This window comes from Entelurus aequoreus, linkage group LG09, assembly GCF_033978785.1.
Source record: "Entelurus aequoreus isolate RoL-2023_Sb linkage group LG09, RoL_Eaeq_v1.1, whole genome shotgun sequence".
Taxonomy (NCBI): domain Eukaryota; kingdom Metazoa; phylum Chordata; class Actinopteri; order Syngnathiformes; family Syngnathidae; genus Entelurus; species Entelurus aequoreus.
The window spans coordinates 52,107,643-52,129,299 of NC_084739.1; the positions used below are offsets into that span (position 1 = coordinate 52,107,643).

Below are 21,657 nucleotides of genomic sequence, written 5' to 3' on the forward strand. Positions count from 1 at the left end.
GTCAAAAGTAACAAGCTAATTGAGATGAATTGTGATGAAGCTGAGATAGGCTCCAGCGCCCCCCGCGACCCCGAAGGGAATAAGCGGTAGAAATGGATGGATGGATGGAATTTAAAAATATTTAGCATTAATCATGCATGCAAATTATTCACAGTTTATTTTCCCCGTACATACACCTTTACCACAGATGTTACCTGAAAGGTGGCACGGGTTGTTATAGTGATCAGATCAATGCATAGAGTACGTCAGTACAAAAATGAGTGACGACATTGGTGTGCTAACTGGCAAATTTCACTCGAAAATATACCATGACTGGACTTCAGATAAAACAGTTGCCATGTTTTGAACAAATAAATGACATGCTTCTAAGTAAAACATTTTGAAAACAAATTCCTGGATGACATTTTGACAATAAAATTGCATTGTACAAATATTGGGATCGTATTCAAGTATATTTATATTATGCAAGCAAGAAATAACCTGTCATTAATCATGAATCATCCAAATTCAAATGTGTTATTATTCTGATTTTTTTTAAATAGTCATTTGAAAGCATTAGTTTAAAGTGTATCTGCTCTCCAGCTGTGGAACAACATAAATATTGATACTCACTAGAGTTAGTGACTGCCTAAGTGTGACTGATCCATGATAAAATAATTGACAGGGAAACAATACACTGACCGAGTAATAGTGCCACCATTTATAGTGATTACACTTGTTCAAGTGATCAACCATTTATACGGATTCAAGAAGCTTAGAACAGAAAACCAATGTCAATTAGTTGGCAGTCTCCATGATGAATGAAAATAAAAATTGGTAATCACAGTAATCTATTTAAGAATCCAAATTGACACAGACAAACGTAATCAGTGATCACTGATTACTGAGCATGTGGAATTATTGGCTGTGACAGCATTTGTATCTTCAGCTGACGAGTTATACACAGAGACACATTCAACATCGGAGTTAGTGTCTGCCCAAGTGTGATTGATCCATGATAAAATAAAACAAATACAAAAAATAACTCAAATATTCAATGTAAGCATGAACACCAAATGAAATGCAACTCACTTCACAGACTTCGTTGTTACAGCTGCCAACATGGAGGGCCAAAAGGTGTAATGGCATTGTCTCCTGACAATTGTAACAGGTTGCTTTTGGCATTTTAAAAAAAAGATGTTAGATGTTACCCACCTTGCTTGGGCAAGGTGGGTAACATCTAATTCATTTTTTTTTTATAAATGGTTGATTTATATAGGCTAGTAAGGTAAAGTTTTGTACCTGACAAGTTTCGGCTACCTTGCTTCTGCAGCCTTCATCAGAGGTGTCACATGATGTTAGCGTGACGTCGTCTGTGACGTGTTATATGGATTTTTTCATCCCACCTGAAGTGGTGGGATGGCGGTGTCCCTGGCGTCTGGATGTCTACCAAACGGCCAGGGGCGGCCCTGTAGGACTGTGTCCCAGGTGTGGGATAATTGGTAGGCTCCTTCGTCCCTGTTGATAGCCTTTGGGGTCCGCTTCCTGATTTCAACCGCTTCTTTGATCCACCAATGGAATTTGTTGCTTTCCATTCTGATGACCTTGGCTGCCTCTCAGTTCATTAGATGGTTTTCCCTCTTGCAGTGGTCTGAAATGGCTGATTTTGGATTTTCCTGCTTTGCTTTCATTCTCGTTGCACAGGTGAGCGTTCCAGATGCTTCCTATTCACATTCTTTCTGGTGTTCCTTTTTGCGTGTGCTGAACTGTCGACCTGTCTCTCCTATGTATGTTTTATTGCATGTTAGGCAAGGGATCTCATAAATCACATCACACTTTTTCTCAGGGGGGATCTGATCTTTAGGGTGTACTAGAATTTGGCGAAGCTTGATGTGCGGATTCACTGGTGTGCTGATGCGGTGTTTCCTCAACGCTCGCTGTATGCGTTCTGTGATGCCCCTGACGTATGGGAGGGTGACCATGCCCAGGATTTCAGGCCTAGAACCTTTATTCTTTTTTGTCTCCTTGTTGTTCCTCTGGACCTCTTGTTTGCCTTTGTTTATGGCCCAGTTTGGGTAGTTGCAGGCTTTGAGCGCCTGTCTTATGTGGTTTTCCTCCTTTTCTCTGTCATGGTTGTCTGTGATCACTTTGGTGCGATCATATAAGGTGCGGACTACTGACAGTTTGTGTGCTGTGGGGTGCTCTGATGTCTATATTGATCCGTGAGTGTGGGTTTTCTGTATATTGTTATCTTGATGCTTCCATCCTCAATGTGGTGGATTTTCATGTCCAGGAATGTGATGGATCTGTGCTCTCCCTCCACATGAGTGAACTTTTATGTTTCCCGTCTCCTCTATGGTGTTTAAGTGGTCCGTGAGTCTTCTCCAGGATGTCGTCCACATAGCGCCTCCAGAGGGACAGCCTACTCCTTCGGGAGCGGTGGCTATGGCTTTGGCCTCCAAATCCTCCATGAAGAAACCACTCATGATGGCTGAGAGAGGGTCCCCCATGGCAAAACCCTCCTTCTGTCTGTATATGGTCCCTCTGAACAGGAAATATGTAGACTTGGCTACGAAGGATAACAACTGGACTGTGTTTTCAACTGTTAGGTGTTCGTTTCCGGAGTGTTGAGTCTGCTTGCAGGCGGTTCTGTACTATGTTTATTGTGACGTCCACTGGTGTTTTTGTGAATAGGGAGACTACACAGTGCTTAATTATTGTGTCAGCTGCTTTGAGTTTTAGCAGTGTTGCTTTGTCTGGCCTAGTAGAGGTTTTATTATCTCGACTAGGGCTTTCGAAAGGTTGTATGTGACTGAGCCTATACTGTCAACAATTGGGCGGAGTGGAACATCTTTTTTATATATTTTAGGGGTGCGTATATTCTGGGGGTGATACTGGCTGTCGGTACTAAAAAAACTGTAGTTGTCCTTATCTATTTTTCCCTCGTCCATTAATGGTTTCAGTTTTTTCTTTTTGTCTTCTCTCGGGTCTTTTTTTAGAACTTCATATGTGTCTTTATCCTTCAGCATAGCTATCATTTGGCTTTCATATTGTTTTGTGTCCGTAATGACTTTTGTCCTTCCTTTGTCTGCAGGTAGTACTTTGTTTTGTCCTACTGGTGATTTTGTGTGTTATTTTGGCAGTCTTCAGTATCCCTGCTACCCCGTTGCGCAAACCCGCTTTGTCGCCTTGATTTGTTAATTTATGACATGCTATCTCTGTTGCTACGATGAATTCTTCGTATGGGATGTTAATTGGGGTTGTGGCAAAGTTAAGACCGCGAGACAGCACCTTGTTTTCCGTTGCTGTTAATTTGCATTGTGAAAGGTTATATACCCATTTTTCTCTTTTTTCTGTGTGTTCCTCCTCCTTTTTCGCTGAGGTTAGCTTCTCAAGTTTTCTGATATGATGGTATTTTGTTTTCTTGAATTCCTTCTCGTGCTCACGTTGTAGACGTTCATTCATTATCCGTTCGGTTTTCGTGTTCAGGGGGAAACGTTGTTTACATCCTGTCCTTTTCTCGGTTAACCCTGTAACACCCCTTGTTGTAAAATTACAACGTTATCTTTAACCATCCTAAAAAACAATCTGTTATATTTTATTTTATTTTTTTACCACATTTACATAGTCATTGGGTCCTGCTCTTCTATGTTGTTGATCTTGTTCACTGTCATCGTATTCTTTCTCTCATCAAGGCATTTCGTGCTTTTTTTTAAAATGTGTTCCGCGTTCATCGTCGGAATTGGGTTTTTTATTGTTGGAACAACTGTTTCATCTCTGCAACGTAATGTGAATCTCAGGTGGTTGCGGAAGCGGGCCAGTTTGTGTTCCAGTTGTTCCAAACAACGGAATTCTTTGACACTACACTGTCCATGACTTATACCTAGTATGTTGAAGAGGTTAATTTAGCCTACTAATGTGTATTTATAAATGGTTGATTTATATAGGCTAGTAAGGTAAAGTTTTGTACCTGGCAAGGTAGCCGAAACTTTTCAGGTACAAAACTTTACCTTACTAGCCTATATAAATCAACCATTTATAAACAATTATACATAGTATGTTGAAGAGGTTCATTTAGCCTGCTGATGTGTATTTATAAATGAATCAGAATCAGAAATACTTTATTAATCCCCGAGGGGAAATTAAAATTTTCAGCACAATCCCATTCAAGATCAGACAAACATTACAGGGAGACAGAACAGGATCGCTGACGGGTCTGCCAACTTCCGGCGCCCCTTACAAAAAAAGTGAGATACAGGTAAACAATGGGGGTTTGGGGGGTGAGAAAAAATAAAATCGGTCCAAGCCTGGGCCCCTGGAGACTGAGGCCAAGGGAAAAAACAACTCATAGCCATAGCACACATCCCTCTTACATGTGTGTAAGAGGGAACCATGAAAGACATTAAAAAAGCAGAGCTGATGCAACCAGCCACTTCTACATACAGCTATGAATAAAAAGTAAAAGAAACATATACACTGTGGTGGCCTCTGCGGTGTTCTACAAAGCAACCAAGAGAGCCAACTCCACTCTCGTACTGGACAGTGGCCAGTGTCCAGTTCGCATGGATGAGCGAGGATGCGTCCAAAGAGACCGAGGTGTCCGATACCTGCTCATTCAGCCAAGACACTGTGAAGCTTGTCCGTCCCGGCGCTCAGCGCCAGCTCCGCAGCCCTGTCTCTTCATCCACATCTCCTCCACTCTGGTGTGGCAGGGACCAAGCAGCTGGTCTCCCCTGGCCAAATGGTCCAGAGTCCACAAAAAAGCACTGCAAAAGTCACGAAACTGTTACCCCTTGTCACACAGTTCCAAAGGGTCCCGAACCAAAAGGCCAAAAAAAATATATAAATATAATAACACATGAAAACAAGAGGGAAACACAAAAGGATGACACAAGAGCACAGAGCTCCTGCCAACAGTAGCCACTAAAGCGGTGCCATCTTGAAAAAAAAAATATATATATAATAAAAAAATGTTTGATTTATATAGGCTAGTAAGGTAAAGTTTTGTACCTGACAAGTTTCTGCTACCTTACTTCTGCAGCCTTCATCAGAGGTGTCACGTGATGTTAGCGTGACATCGTCTGTGACGTGTTATATGGATTTTCCCATCCCACCTTAAGTGGTGGCATGGCGGTGTTCCCTGGCGTCCGCCGGGGGTAGGGCGGGGCGCCCCCTGTCGTCTGGATGTCTACCAAACGGCCGGGGGCGGCCACCACTTCAGGTGGGATGGAAAAATCCATATAACACGTCACAGACGACGTTACGCTAACGTCACGTGACTGTTATGTACACCCATTATTACACGTGTCTTTATTTATATGACATATTAGAGATAATTAGGAACAAACTAGCTTAAAAAAGGAAAACTGACTATTTGAATTTGTATTTCTGGGTGAATATTTTAAATACATGATTTTTTTTCTACATTTAAAGCACTTCCTTGTAATTTCCATCAGTGGTCCCCAACTGGGGACCACTACCAGTACCCGTCCGTGACTCATTTGCTACTGAGCCAAATAAAAACATGAAGTAATTTATAAACGACTGCATTTTCTCTGACTTAACTTCCACCTGTCCCACTAGACACACACCAATAAGCTTGTTCATAGATGTATAATACGAAGTCACTATTTGTGTTTTATACTGTCACCGCCTGTTTCCACCTTGTGGTTTGTATGCTCAGTTTTCCTTTGTTGGTGCAGCAGACCTGGCTCTTACCTTTTGTCATCCTCAGAGTTCCTGTGTTTCCCTGTGGGCGGAGTTGTGAGACGTGCACAGCTGTGTCCAATCTCACCAGCACTACTTAAGCAGCAACTTGTCAGCTGGATGGCACTCGGCAATTCCACTTCTCGACTCTACTTGTATGAAGACTCCTATGCGCCGTGTATTTATGCTACTTACCTTCTTGGCTATTTCCAGTGCCATCCAGCTTGGTATGTACTAAGTTAGTTTGCACGTCTTGCAACTCCGACCCAAGTTTAGTTAGTTTTGTATATTAGCTTTTGTTGTTTTTATCACGGTGCTCTTTTTGTGTTCTCTTTTTAGCACCGTCGCTTTTTGTTATGTCCTATTTTTGGATCATTGTTGTGAGTGCTTTTTCGTTAAATAAAGAACTGTTTTACTCAAATTCCATCTGCATCCTTGGGTTCCTCTGTTCTATATTTAATCGAACTGTGACAGAATTGCCGAGTCTATTATGGAACCCGCAGATGAGAATCGTATTCAGCTGGCCCTCAGGGCTCATGGCCAGCGAACAAACTTTGTCAAACCTGACCACACTGGTGCAGCCGATGCATACACGCCTGTTTGTCCCTCCCCCGCTCCCAGACTTAGAGGCTGCTCAACCTGCAGCTTCTTCTTACCCCGTGGCCTCGACATCGGGTTTTCCTACCCGGGAGCCCAGCATACCACATCCGCCCAGCTATGAGGGGGACTTTGGACAATAAATACTTTTTTTTATAGCAATGCTCCTTAGTTATTGCACAGCAGCCTCACACATAGTGCTATGGAGGAATACATCTCCTCTTCTCTCACCGCCGGACACATTCGTCCCTCTTCCGCTCCTGTGGCGGCGGGGTTTTTCTTTGATAAATAGAAGGATGATGGGTTACGACCCTGTATAGACTACCGAGCTCTGAACAAAATTACAATTAAAAATAAATACCCTCTTCCACTGTTGGAGTCTTCGTTTGCTCCTTTGCATGGGGCGGTAGTATTTACTAAATTGGATCTATGTAATGCGTATCACCTCGTGCGTATTCGTGAAGGTGATGAAAAAAACTATTTTTAACACCCCTCTTGGCCACTTTGAGTATTGCGTCATGCCGTTCGGCCTCACTAATGCTCCTGGGGTTTTTCAGTGTTTAATTAATGACGTCCTCCGTGACATGATAGGCCGTTTCGTGGTAGTCTACTTGGATGATATACTTATTTTTTCACGCTCCATTGAATTACATCATTAGCATGTCCGTTTGGTTTTGCAGAAACTTTTAGAGAACCGATTATTTGTCAAACCCCAAAAGTGTACTTTTCAATCTCCCACAGTGTCGTTTTTGGGGTTGATTGTGGAGAGGGGGCAGGTTAAGCCAGACCCAGCTAAGATCCAAGCGGTTGTAGACTGGCCTACGCCGTCCTCCAGGAAGCTGCTGCAAAGGTTTCTGGGGTTTGCTAATTTTTACCGACGCTTTATTCGAGACTTCAGCAAAGTAGCCCAACCTTTAAATAAATTAACGTCCTCTAAGGTTCGTTTTGTGTGGTCTTTAGAGGCTGACCAGGCTTTTCGACGCCTTACATGCCTCTTTACCTCCGCTCCTGTGTTAGTTCAAGCTAATCCTGATCTCCCATTTTTTGTTGAGGTGGACGCATCAGACACCGGGGTAGGGGCTGTTTTGTCCCAGCATTCCAGTTCTGATCAGAAACTGCACCCCTGCGCCTTCTTCTCCAAACGCCTTTCGCCTGCAGAGAACAACTATGACATCGGGAACCGAGAGCTTCTTGCAGTTGTCCTCGCCCTTCAAGAATGGAGGCACTAGCTGGAGGTGTTTCCTTTATCATTTGTACTGATCATCGAAACCTAGCCTACCTCCGCTCTGCCCAACGTCTCAATCCCTGCCAGGCTCGGTGGTCCCTGTTCCTTACTAGGTTTGACTTTTGTATCACTTTTCGCCCGGGCTCACTCAATGGTATACCTGGTGCCTTGTCGAGGATGTTCTCTCCTCCTACAGAAGACACTCCCCCAGAGACTATCCTTCCTCAGTCCCGGATTCTGGGTGCAGTACAGTGGGAGGTGGAGAGACGTGTGTCGGAGGCTATCAGGGACTCCCCATCCCCTGCTGGATGTCCTCCTGGTCGCCTTTTTGTGCCGAGAACCCTCCGTCCAGAGGTCTTGTCGTGGGCTCACACCTCCAAGATTGCTTGCCACCCAGGTGCCAGACGCACTGAGTTCCTGCTCACTCAGCGGTGCTGGTGGCTTACCGTTCACACTGACACTAAGAGGTTTGTGGCTGCATGCCCCGTCTGCGCCAGAAGCAAGGCTTCCCATCAAGCTCCTGCGGGGTTGCTGCAGCCCCTTCCTATCCCCTCTCGCCCATGGTCGCACATTGCTCTGGACTTTGTCACAGGTCTACCCATCTCCAGGGGGTTTTCTGTCATCCTCACTAAGTCGACAGATTTTCTAAGTTCATGCATTGTGTCCCCCTCCGTAGACTTCCCTCCTCCCTGGAGACCGCCAGCTTCTGGTCAACCATGTGGTTCGACTTCATGGGATCCCCATGGATGTGGTGTCAGTCAGAGGCCCTCAATTTTCATCCGCTACATGGAGAGCTTTCTGCAACTTGTTAGGAGCCACTGTCAGTTTGTCATCAGGGTACCACCCACAATCGAATTGACAATCAGAAAGAGCCAACCAGGACCTAGGGGCGGCCCTGAGATGCATGTGTCACCAGCATCCATGGGTGGAGTATGCCCGTAACATCCTAATCTGTTCATCTACTGGCTTGTCTCCTTTCCGTGTGGTGCATAGCTTCCAACCTCCCATCTTCTCCTCTCAAGAGATCGAGTCCACTGTTCCCTCCGTGACTGCCTTCCTGCGCCGTGTGCACCGTGTGTGGCGTGATACCCGTGCTGCCTTGTCGAGGACAGCCAAACCAGACCATGGCTAATCGCCATCGCAGACCATCTCCTGACTACAAACCCGGCCAGACGGTTTGGTTATTATCCAAAGACATTACACTACCTGGAGAGTCAAAGAAACTGGCACCTAAATTCATTGGACCGTACGAGGTGGAGCGGATGATAACTCCCGTTACAGCTTGACTCAAGGTACCCAAGTCCTTCAAGTCGTATCCCGTCTACCATGTTTACCGCCTGAAGCCCGTCGAGTCGAGTGACTTTAGCCCTCCACCTGTGTCTCCCCCTGCTCCTCAGCAGAAGCCTACCCCAGCTGCACTCGGGCTGAAGTCAGGGTACACCCTGGACAATAATTTGGAATCCAACTAGATAAAAACAGCGTACTCGTGCAAATATCTCCATATAATGGTAGAAGTAAACCTTTATCAGATATCCAGTAACGAAACTAAAGAAAAAAAATTCACTAATGTCTCAAATTCCAAACAGCTCGTTTAGAAGAAGGCAAGATTGTTTTATAAGCAAGGCTCCATGATTTGTTTTTACATTTTTGGGACTAATGTAGATCCCAAACAAGGTAAGAAAAGTTGGTTTTGCATATTAGGACCCCTTTTTTAATCACTCATGCCTGACACTTAATGCAAATATGTTCTTAATTGCATAAAATATCCATCCATCCATTTTCTACTGCTTGTCCCTTTCAGAGTTGTGGGGGGTGCTGGAGCCTATCCCAGCTGCATCCGGGCAGAAGGCGGGGTACACCCTGGACAAGTCTCCACCTCATCACAATGCTAAAAATAGGCTGTCTTTAAATACCATACAATTACAGTATGCTACCGTACCGGTGAAAACGTCATCTTATGACCAAGGTATACAACACAATTGCACCTGACCTGATCATGCGCTGCATCCTCAGGCAATGAGACCATTCATGAGAATGGTTTCATGAATGAGCTCCTCGTTTGGTTTTGGAGTAATAGTTGCAGGACAATAAAGGACATACAATTGAAATTGATTGAATTTGTGAGCGCCTCTTGGTTGTGGGGTTGCAAACCTCATTTTCCCCCTGAGAAGGCCTGGAAATGATCTGTGACAAAAAATATTAAACCAATACAGTTTACAATTGATGTAAACTGTTTAACAATACAAACAATACAACAATTGATGTTGTTCATATTTTTACATATCACTCACTTCTATTTATTGATACACTTGTGTGCAGAACTGGTACTTTGAACTATTGAACTACCTTTGCATTTCTGATGACACAGAAGTTTGCATCACTATGGTCCTGGATGAAGTGTTAAAAACGGCAGCTGCCCTTGATGGGCCGAGGTCTGTATCAGCTCTTCCTTCACCACTGCTCTCAAGATGTTTCTTAATGAGCGTGATGAGGTCTCTGGCTACAGTCTCGACATCCTTCTCTGGGGCGGGACTCTGATCATTAAGAAACGAGACAATTTACAGCCAAAGCACAACATATCTTTTAAAATTAAGGTATAATTGTTAACTTTGCAGCATGCTTACAACTACAGTATATATAATAATGCCTAACTAGATAACATTTGATGTGCCGTATATGAGTTCCTGCAGCCTTTTTAGCCGAAGTTAAGAGAGCAGTTCAGAAGCTAGCTTGATTGCTAACGTGTTTGCTCAGTGACACACACGCTTGAGAAAACCTAACTTGTTCACAAATAAAATGACTGATAACTGAAGAAGACTTAATACTTCTGACAACTAAGTTACTGTTAGAACATGACATTTTACTCACGCAAGTGTTCGAGCGTGGTCCATCGTTGTTGGCTTCAACGAAGAATAACATGATCAGTGGCTGCAAGGCGCCAACTAGTGGCGAGTATAGGTACAGGGAAGGGGAGCTTACATACAAAACCTTGTACACGTTCAAATCGCTGTACAGACGGACAACTCTTGCACAACAGAAGTGTCGCAAAAGTCACGTGTAAAAAAGAACATAATGTTAGATGTGCACGCACAGATTGAATACACGCATGCACTTCTGAATGCACGTGCACAAGTTGTATTACACGCTAACAAATATTTTTTTGTTGTTAGTTTTTTTTTGTCCTGTCCAGCTACTCAGGCAAATCATATTGTGGATGTAGATGCCCATATTGGCTGTACAGATTTACTTTACAAAAGAGAAGTGACTTATATTGTTGCCTTATTTGTGTTTGACTTTAGTTAATGGATTTATATTATTATTTGGCGCATCTGGGCTGGAGCAGGAGGGGATAGAAAGAGAAAAAAAGGAAGACAGAGGGGGAAATTGCGGGGACAAGAGGGGGTTAAGACAGAGAGACAACAACAACAACATTAACAACAACAACAACAACAACAACAACACCAGAACAGCATCAGCAAATACGATATGTACAAATATGATAGTAAAAGTGATAGCCGAGAAGCAGCTTGTTAGTGAAGTAAATATTAATAACACAGAAATAACAATGAACATTATTACACTACAAATGGAGCAATACCAATACAAATAGCACTATTAATAAGGATTAATACAACAATAATAATAACAATATCTACCTCTATTATCAACAATACAATTGTTTCAATACATACTGAAAATGTAATGATCACTTGAAATACAAAAGAAAGCACATACATGGAGGGGAAGAAAGAGAAGCGAACTGTATTAACCTTGTAGATTGTTATAGTAACAATAGGTTAAGCTTTGTCAGTGTGCCGTGTGTTACCCAGTTTCACCTAGGGGAACAACGTTAATATATGTTTGATGAAACGTGATTATATGCCCATATGTATGCATATGTGCTTGTATATGTGCAGTATGTGTATATGTATGTTTGTACAGTGAATGTGCGTGTGGATGTATGAGCTTTGAGTGTGTATGTATGTACTGTATGTGTGTATGCATGTGGGAGCATAGGTACCTATGTGTGCGCATATATATAAATAATTGTGTGTATGTGAGTGTCTATGTGTATATTTGTATGTACAATATATTTGTCTACCAGTATGTGCGGGAGCCAGAGTATGACCCCAGCCACCCAGAGAGCCCAAGGAACAAGGGACCACGCAACCATGACGGCCAGCAACAGGCCATAGACAGACGCCCCAGCAGAAGACAGGGCACGGGGCCAGCCCCAGGCCACCCCAACCTAGTCGGCCGCCGCAGGACCGCCCACCACGGGGCCACGGGAACCACCCACCCAACCTGCAGCAACCCCAACAATGGAGATGGAATATCCAGCAACTACCCTGTTGAATCCTCCCCCTGAGGGGAAAATAAAAATAAAAACAAAACCGCATCCCGGCCATCCACACAGCATACGATTCCAAGCCAGGGAACGGAGCCCCTTAACGGGGGAAGAAGTCAACGCATCCCGCCCACATGCAGCACCCAAACCAGCCAGCAGGCCAGCTCACAAAATCTGAATGCGTGTGCTCAAATCTTACGTGGCAGAAGTGTCGCAAAAGTCACGTGTAATTTGACAGCCTAGCGAGGGGTTCTTTCGGATTACGGACAGACAGACAACTTAAAACACACTTACGCAGATCTGAATACACACACTCGGATTGATATACAGACACAAATTATTACACATGCACAGATTGAGATTCATGTTTGCTAATAATTTTGCTACAATAATACTTTCATACTTATACACATGCACGCACGCACACACGCAAACAAGCACACACACACACACACACACACACACACACACACACACACACACACACACACACACACACACACACACACACACACACACACACACACACACACTTGTCATTCCTCACACACTGCTCCCTTTCACTCTCTCTCTTTTGTGTGACCTCCTCATTTCTGGACGCAGCCTGAAAAAAGAAACCTACCCAGGATTCCGTGTTGTGTCAGCTCTTGCTCAATACAAAGCAGCCTGTTGTATTTGGACATCCTCTCGCCGCACCTCAGACCTCCTACCTTGATGTAGTCCATACCCAGACCCACAGCCTAGAAGAAAGAAGCGCAAAGAGGACAAAGAAGGTGACGGATGTCTCCAAAGGAACAATCACTCTGTTTTCCGCTTGATGAAGGCACACAAGGACAGCAGGAGTGTCCAAACTTATTGGAAAACCAAAGGATCCAATATAATGAGTTATATTATTTAAATAAAAACCACAGCTTGCCATTAAACCTTTACTTTTTTTTAAATTATTCCCATTACCCACTATCCTTAAGTGAGAAAGAACACACATCTTTCTCTTTTATGTGCGTTCTAAATAGCGGAAAAACGGCTAATATTTGGCATCTGACAATGTAGCTAATGCTATTCTACTATTCCACCTTTTCTGAAGATTATTCTAAATTTAACACTTCAAGAAGAACACAAGTGTTGAAAGACACAACCATCCAATCAATTAACCCAGTAAAAGTAGACATTGTAAATAGCAGTTTTATGTTCTTGTTTGAAACATTTGGCAATAGTACTACATGACGATGCTCTTTTCTGTTTGGCTCTCAACGAAGGAGGATGCTTCTCTTCCTGTGCGCTTTTTCACAGTAACTCCATAGCTGCTCTCTGTACATACAGTATCTACAGGCTGTGGATACTTGAGCAGCACAGAGGTGATGTTGATTAAAAAAAGTGCCAACAATTATTCGTTAGACTGATTGATGTGCCCATCAGTAGGGTTTTACATGAAACTGCAATCTTGCTCATGTGAGCAGGCTACTGTATAAACACATTTTGTTGTAAGTTACACAAATTACTTTACATTGGGGTAATCAAAGTCACCCACCTCTTTTAAAGATTACATATCATTTTAGCGAGTATATTTTGAAACTGGGTGCATCATTCATTTTCCCTAGTCAATTTTACCAACGCACATCTCTCTTTTTCTTCACTTTTCCTTCTGAAACAACCATTTCTTTTTATTGTCTGTGTTCAGTTATCCGACACACGGCAATGTCAGGCTCACAATCACTCTGCCATTTGCTCCAAACTTGAGAAAGAGGCTTTGTTAGCTATAACACAAAGTTAATTTAAATGTTTTGTTCAGAATTTTAGCATACACTGTATGGCTTGACCTACATTGTGTTGCTTTCAATGTCTTTAATGCTTAAAACACATCGAAGTTGCCCCTGCACCCTTCAATTGTTTGGACACACTTGCAATAAAATGGGGGTTATTTTGATTGATACATCTTGTTAGTGACATATGTTAAAATCAATCCAATAGATTTATAGCATACTCTACATGTATTCTCGTGAAAACATCTTAGCTTTTATTATAGCTGACCAAGCTCAATAGAGTAAAAGTAACTTTCCCAACTTAGCTAATGATATACTATATCTCATTAATATTTAATGTATTATTACAATATAGAAAAAAGGAGCTGCGGGCTAAAAAAAAAAGCCCCCTTTGGGTACGCATGAAGTCCTCTTAATTACAAATTTCGCAAATTTAAAAATAAATCAGTGATAAATCACTTCCCATTAGGAAGTGAATAGAACATTTACTTTTAAGTAATATGTGTGTTTGTGTCTGATTGCGTGTGTTAGCACAGCAATCAGCACAAGCAAGGGTAGGCTTCAGCATAGAAAGATGTGTAAAATGTCCACACAGACGAAATGTACACATCAAGCAAATATAATCATTTTGGGCTCGCAAGGTGATTTATTAACCTGAAAGTGTTTGCGGCTACCGTTTTTGTGTCTTTGTTTAGCAGTTTTGGAATGTACGTGCTAACTGGCACAGTTCCGCACAAATGCTGTGAGAAAGGAGGTGAAAGCGGTACAATGACAGAATATGAAAAGACAATCTAGTATGTGTCGTATGCTGGCATGTTCTTAAGTGTTTGCCATTTCAAAGGATGCAAACAAAGCAACTTGAAGGTAAGATAAATGTTTACTTGAATTTCAACACACTAGGCGAAAAACCCACAACATTTTCACCATACCAAAACCAACAAGCAAACCGTCGTCTGTATCAAACAATGGACAAGCAACTAAGACAGGGAGACACCAGGATTAGGGGTAAGGATGCTAATCAGTAAACATAAAGCAGGTGCGGCTAATCAGCCACCTAGCAACAAGAAAACGGGAGTTAAAAACATTCTGGTCACGTAAGGTGACCAGAATGTTTTTAACTCCTGTTTTTTGTTTGAGGCTAAATTGCAGAGTCTTTTAGGAATGGTAGAAAGGACAATGTTGTATGTGGGAGACAGGTGGGGTCATAGACCACCTCCTCTGTTCAAAGATGTTTTTTCAACCTTGACATAGCTGGCTTCCCTCACTCTTTTTTCATACCATCCGATCTTCCTTTCCAGAATCTGTAAAAAAAAATTCTCAAAGGAGTGCTGTTTCTCCCTGAGGTGCAGTTAGACAGCTGAGTCTTTTGGCCTTAAGAGTTTAGCTGTGCCATGCGTCGGCTTAGTGGTTGTTTTGTTTCCCTAATATACAAATCACCAGCCATCATTACACCGGATAGCATGCAGATTGTTTTTTCGGGTGTGTGTGGGGTAGTCTCTGTCTCAGGGTGTTGCCTGGTTTGAAGTGTACTGGGATGTTGTATTGAATAAAAATTATTCTGAGTTTCTCAGATAGACCTGATGCATATGGAATGACAATATTTTTGTGTGTTGCCTTTTTCCTTCTTATCCACTCTGTTCTTGTTAATTCTGGAACTGGATGTACGTTTTACAAACGACCAGCTGACACAGCATAGACGGACAAACTCTTCAGGCCAACACTCTGCTGTCTACCTGCACCTCAGGGAGAAACAGCACTCCTTTGAGAACAAAATAAATGTACGACCAGCTGGGGTTGTTTGTGAAAAGTGCATCCAGTTCCAGAAATAACAAGAACAGAGTGGGTGAGGAGGAAAAAGGCAACAGGCGCAAACATATTGTCATTCCATATGTATCAGGTCTATCTGAAAAACTCAGAATCATTTTTATTCAATACAACATCCCGGGCAGCACGGTGGAACGGTTAGTACGTGTGCCTCACAATACGAAGGTCCTGGGTTCGATCCTGTGTGGAGTTTGCATGTTCTCTGTGTGACTTCGGAGGGTCCTTCCGGGTACTCCGGCTTCCTCCCACCTCTAAAAGACATGCACCTGAGAATAAGTGGATTGGCAACACTAAATTGGTCCTAGTGTGTGAATGTTGTCTGTCTATCCGTGTTGGCCTGTGATGAGGTGGCGACTTGTCCAGGGTGTACCCCGCCTTCCGCCCGCATGCAGCTGAGATAGGCTCCAGCACCCCCTGTGACCACGAAAGGGTCAAGCGGTAGAAAATAGATGGATGGATGGACTGTTGTCCATCCATCAAACCAGGATGTTGTTTTCAACATCCCAGTACTCTTAAATCCAGGCAACACCCTGAGACAGACTAGTGCATCCCCATACTCACAAAAACAATGATGAATGCACTGATTCATATGTTGGGGAAACAAAACAATCACTTAGCAACGCTTCAGGCCAAGACCCAGCTGCCTACCTGCACCTCATGGAGGAACAGCACTCCTCTGAGAACAAAAGAAAATGTACAGATTCTGGACAGGGGGGATGGATGGTACGAAAGAGGAGTGAGGGAAGCCATCTATGTAAAGGTTTCCAGAAGTCCCAAACCAGAACAAAATAAACAAAATCCTTAAATCCATTTGGGACAAATCAGGTGGCGGTGGCGAGTCAAATAATAACACCAACATCTGCCGTCCTCTCCAAGGTTTCTCATAGTCATTTATATTGACATCCCACTGGCTTGTGAGTTTTTCCTGGGCTCTGAACAGAGGATGTCGTTGTGGCTTTTGCAGCCCTTTGAGACACTTGTGATTTAGGGCTATATAAATAAACATTGATTGGTTGATTGATTGAATCCAAAGTGGGCGGAGCTTTTCTCTTAGGGAGTGGAGCTTGAACTTGTATGGGCGGCGCTTGAGCCTTTAAGTGCAAACTTGAGCCTTGGATGGCTGGGATTGACTTGCTGTTCTCATCCTTAAAAAAAGGACTGGTAGTCAGTTATAGATAACTTAATTTCTCTGGGAGGCTGATGAAAAGAACTAGAAAAAAAACGTCTTTGGAGCCTCTGCCAGTCTCTGACGCTCTGGTGAGAGGAAAAAAATCTTTGTGTGGCGTCATCTGAGCGCGCCACAGACACTAGAAGCATGACGTCATTATGTGCGTGACCGTCGCTTTTGCGCATGTGTCCCTGCACATGTCTTGGAAAACGCTGGCATGACGTCATCGAATTCCGTTTGCTTCATGCAGTGTTTCTGTGGCCCATGTCTTGAAATTTTTGGCGAAATGATCAATTGGATTACCTAACTCTTGTTGTGGCGGCTAAGGGAGTAACATCTGTCTGCCCCTCGCTTCAACTTGGTGGAGGAATCCTGGGATTCTAGTCGTTGGGGTGGCATGGCCAAGCCGCTGAGGACAGCTCTTGCCTACGGCAACGAGCATGGGTCGGCGGCAGGGATGAGTAGACCGGGACAGCGTCACCATCTGGCCCAAGGATCCACTTCTTGACACCCTCTGGACAATAGTGCTGGCCCTCGGCTTCAATTTCCATTAACTTTAACCGGTTCCACTCTAAGAGTCCTTCGAAAGAGAGGTCCTCTACAATATGGCTGGTCCATCCTGACGTATGCTGGCATATTGTGACGTGTTTGCGATTACAAAGGGTGCAGAGGACTCTCAAGCAGCTTGCAAGTAAGATACATCTTTACTTGAACTTCAACACATAAGGCGAAAAACCCGCAACTTGGGTAATCGCTCAACCTAGCATGGAGATGAGCACAAACACATAGGGAGCGTGAAAACAAACAACAAAGCCAACAAATAAACCGTCGTCTCTAGCGAACAATGTACCAGCAACTAAGACAGGGAGACGCCAGAATATAAAGTGGAGTGATTAGGGGACGAAACAGAAAGCAGGTGCGGCTACCAACAAGAAAATGTAAAGGGAGGAAAAGAGCATGAGAAACATAACATAACACTAAACTAAGGACAATAATACTGAACACAAACACAGAATATAACCTGTGTGACAAATCATAACAGTATGGGTGTCAACATATTTGGACTGACAGGAATAAAGATATTACTATCCAGCAATTACATTTTAAAGCGGCTGGATAAAATAACAGGCTGATTTGGAGCCAACAGACACCAAAATACATTGCACTGATTAATATTGGTGTCTGCTGGTGTTTTTTTTTTTCCTATAGGATAAAATGAACGTTATTGTCATACCAGCACACATGAGATGGCACACAATTGAGTTCTCAAGGTCCCAAATTTAGTCGCATGAGTACAACAAGAAAAGTAATATGTATAAAATAATTTGAATAGAATATGACATAGGGTAGGTCATAAATAGCAGAGGTAAAAATAAATAGTCTGCTATACTTCTACGTAACAGGAATATCCATCCATCCATCCATTTCTACCGAATACATTTATTAAAATTGTCTCTTTTTTTTTTAAAACAGGTAAATTTTTTACTCTTGAATCATTGACTTCTTTCATCTGTAATTAGTGTAATTTTTGTAAACATGATCGGTGTCGTCTTGTGATTGTAATGTTAATGTTGTTGTCAAAAACAGAATCATAGAAAAAGTGGGGCGTTCAAAAACCGAGGTTGCAAAGTAAATTTATTTATACAAAAGTAGGAGGGCAAGTTAATGTAGAAGTGGCTGTTCTGTTGGTTTCATGCTGCACAGATGACTAAGCTCTAAGTGTCCTGCCGGGTTACAGGGTTACAGTTAACAGTGAACTTGATCAGCTTTTCTTCAGGTCTCATTAATTTATGGACTCCACTTAGCAAGGAGGTGCAGCATTTTACATGTCATGTTTTGCTACCAATATTTCTTCTTGGTTTATCCCGAGTGAAAAATGGATCCACAAAACAATAGAACTAACCAACCAACATCAAGGTGAGGATACTCTATTTTGATGACACTAAGCTGGAAAAAGAAAGGGAACAACACTCACTATGTCTGACAGAGAGTCGTCACTGCAGGCCTCATTGCAGACTGTCCCCAATACAAGTGAACCTGCAGGACATTAAACCACATGATCATGGTTTATTCATACATTAATTGATGGACCTAACAGAGGAAGTAATTAAGACACATTTAAAAAATAAGCTAACATCTAGCTTAGAGATTCATGTGATGTATAGTTAAAATCAAAGATTTAGGTGAATTATTGTTAAACTCAATGATTCAGGTGACATACAGTATTGTTGAAGTTAAGGATTTAGGTTATAAATTGTCTCCTTTCCTGAACTACCACCTTATCGTAATAGAGGAGTTTGAGTGTGTCATGTCTGTGTTCATGTTTTTGTTTGGCCATGTGCTGTTTTGTTTTTTGGACACTTCCTTAGTTCCTGGTTTCACTTCCTGGTTTTGTTTTGTTTCCATGGTTACTCATTAGTTTCACCTGTTCCACGTTTGGACTCACACACACCTGTCTCACGTTTTCACATTGTCATGTCACGCACCTGTTCACAGTTAGTCACGCACCTGTTTTCACTTATCATGTCACTATATAGGCTTTTCTGTTTCTGTTGTTCGTCCTGGCGACATCACCCATTCATGCCATGTCCACAGTTCCTTGTCACGTTAGTTCTTGTTTCATCTCTTGTCACGTAAGTTTTGTTTGTTTAATGTTCATAGTTCTCCGCCATTGTGCGCGCCTTTTGTTTTCTAGTCAAGTTTTTTACCTCCGCTGTGAGCGCCTTTTGTTTGTACCTTTTGTTTGAGTTTATAGTAATAATTAAATATGTCTTTACCTGCACGCCACGTCCGTTCCAATTCTTTTGCACCACGGGAGAGCAAACCACGCCAAAGACCCAGTCTTGACAGAGTGTCCCAATGATCCTATAAGCTATGTTCTCTGGGCTTCTATGCCCCCTGGTAGGGTCTCCCAAGACAAGACTTAGACTTCCTTTTTATTGTCATTCAAATTTGAACTTTACAGTACAGATAAGAATGAAATTTCGTTGCATTAGCTCATGGTAGTGCAGGATAAAAAAGCAATAAGGTGCAGATATAAATAAATAAATAGGTTACTCCATCCATCCATTTTCTACCGCGTATTCCCTTCGGGGTCGCGGGGGGCGCTGGAGCCTATCTCAGCTGCATTCGGGCGGAAGGCGGGGTACACCCTGGACAAGTCGCCACCTCATCGCAGTAAATAGGTTACTGTACAGATAAATATATTGCACTTTTTCATATGCATCCACGTTTATGGATGGATGTTATATTGTCTTTTTTATTCCAGCGAGTTAATCCATTTTGGGGGGAGTTGAGGGGATAATTATGATGCGTTCAAGAGTCTTACGGCCTGAGGGAAGAAGCTGTTACAGAACCTGGAGGTTCTGCTTCGGAGGCTGCGGAGCCTCTTTCTAGAGTCCAGCAGTGAAAACAGTCCTTGGTGGGGGTGGGAGGAGTCTTTGCAGATTTTCTGAGCCCTGGTCAGGAGGAGTCCTGATGATCTTTTCCACCGTCCTCACCACTCTCTGCAGAGACTTCCAGTCTGAGGCACTGCAGGCTCCAGTCCAGACAGAGATGCTGTTGGTCAGTAGGCTCTCTATGGTGCCTCTGTAGAATGTGGTGAGAATGGGGGGAGGGAGCTGTGCTCTTTTCATCCGACGCAAAAAGTGCATGCGCTGCTGAGCTCTTTTTACAAGAACTCCGGTGTGTAAGGACCAGGTCCTATTGTCAGTTATCCGCACCCCCAGGAACTTGGTGCTGCTTACCATCTCCACCGCTGTGCCGTTGATGAAGAGTGGAAGTGGAGTGTGGTTGGGCTGATGCTTCCTGAAGTCAACGATGATTTCCTTGGTCTTGTCGACATTCAGGACCAGGTTGTTGGTTCTGCACCAGTCAACCAGATGTTTCACCTCCTCCCTGTAGCCCATGTCGTTGTTGTCACGGATGAGGCCGACTACTGTCGTGTCGTCCGCATACTTCACAATGTGGTTAGTAGTGGACCTGGCGCTGCAGTCATGGGTCATCAACGTGAACAGCAGCGGACTCAGGATGCAGCCCTGGGGGGAGCCGGTGCTCAGGGAGATGGCACTGGAAATGTTGTTGCCCACTCTCACAGACTGGGGTCTGTCTGTGAGGAAGTCAAGCAGCCAGTTGCATAGGGGGGTACTGAATCCAAGGAGTGCCAGTTTGCTCACCAAATGCTGCTGGATGATGGTGTTGAATGCTGAGCTCAAGTCCAGAAACAACATCCGCACGTGTGTGTCCTTTCCTTCCAGATGTGCTAAGCTCAGGTGGAGTGCAGAGGAGATGGCGTCCTCTGTGGAGCGGTTAGGGCGATAAGCAAACTGGTATGGGTCGAATGTGGGGGGACGTCTGGAGACAACATATTCCTTTACCAGCCTCTCGAAGCACTTCATTATGATGGGGGTGAGTGCAACGGGGCGATAATCATTGAGGGAGGAGATTGTGGTTTTTTTTAGGCACTGTAATGATTGTGGCCGTCTTAAAACATGATGGTACCACAGCCTGGGTCAGCGAGTGGTTGAAGATGTCTGTGAGAACCCCAGCCATCTGGTCTGCACATCCCTTAAGCACCTTGCCCGGAATGTCATCAGGTCCCGCTGCTTTCCGGGGGTTCACTCTCCTCAGGGTTTTCCGGACATCCGCTGTGTCCAGGTTGAGCGGCTGCTCATCAGGGCGAGTGATGGATTTTCTCGCCGGAGTGGTGTTAAGTGCCTCAAACCTCGCAAAGTAGTTGTTTAGGTCATTTAGGAAGCTGATACTGTTGTCACAGGGACGGGGGGAGGCTTTATAGTCCGTGATGACCTGTATGCCCTGCCACATTCGTCTAGTGTTTGTGGGGTTCTCGAAGAAATCCTGCACTTTCGGACTGTGAGCACGCTTTGCAACCTTAATGGCACGGTTCAGGTTACCTCTGGCTGTTTTTAATGCTACCATGTCGCCAGACTTAAAAACCTTATTCCGAGCCTTCAGCATTGCACGTACCTCACTGTTCATCCAGGGTTTCTCGTTGGCCCGTGTGGGGATGTTCTTGATCACAGTGACATCC

General features: G+C 43.6%; 2 protein-coding genes across 4 annotated transcripts in view; one reads left to right on the top strand and one right to left on the bottom strand.

The window, feature by feature from the left end:
* shtn1 (shootin 1) overlaps positions 1 to 9,501 on the top strand; it is a 168,162-nt gene extending 158,661 nt beyond the window's left edge. Inside the window, 1 exon segment of the mRNA XM_062057881.1 lies at positions 9,309 to 9,501. The gene's annotated coding sequence lies outside the window, so the exon portion shown is untranslated.
* Positions 1 to 21,657, bottom strand: part of eno4 (enolase 4) — a 189,187-nt gene that overhangs the window by 14,882 nt on the left and 152,648 nt on the right. For all 3 annotated transcript variants that reach the window (XM_062058922.1, XM_062058921.1, XM_062058920.1), the window contains 2 exons: positions 18,583 to 18,644; positions 12,478 to 12,595 (listed from right to left, as the gene is read on the bottom strand). In XM_062058922.1, coding sequence (XP_061914906.1) covers positions 12,478 to 12,595; positions 18,583 to 18,644 — 180 coding nt within the window. The remainder of the gene's footprint in view (positions 1 to 12,477; positions 12,596 to 18,582; positions 18,645 to 21,657) is intronic.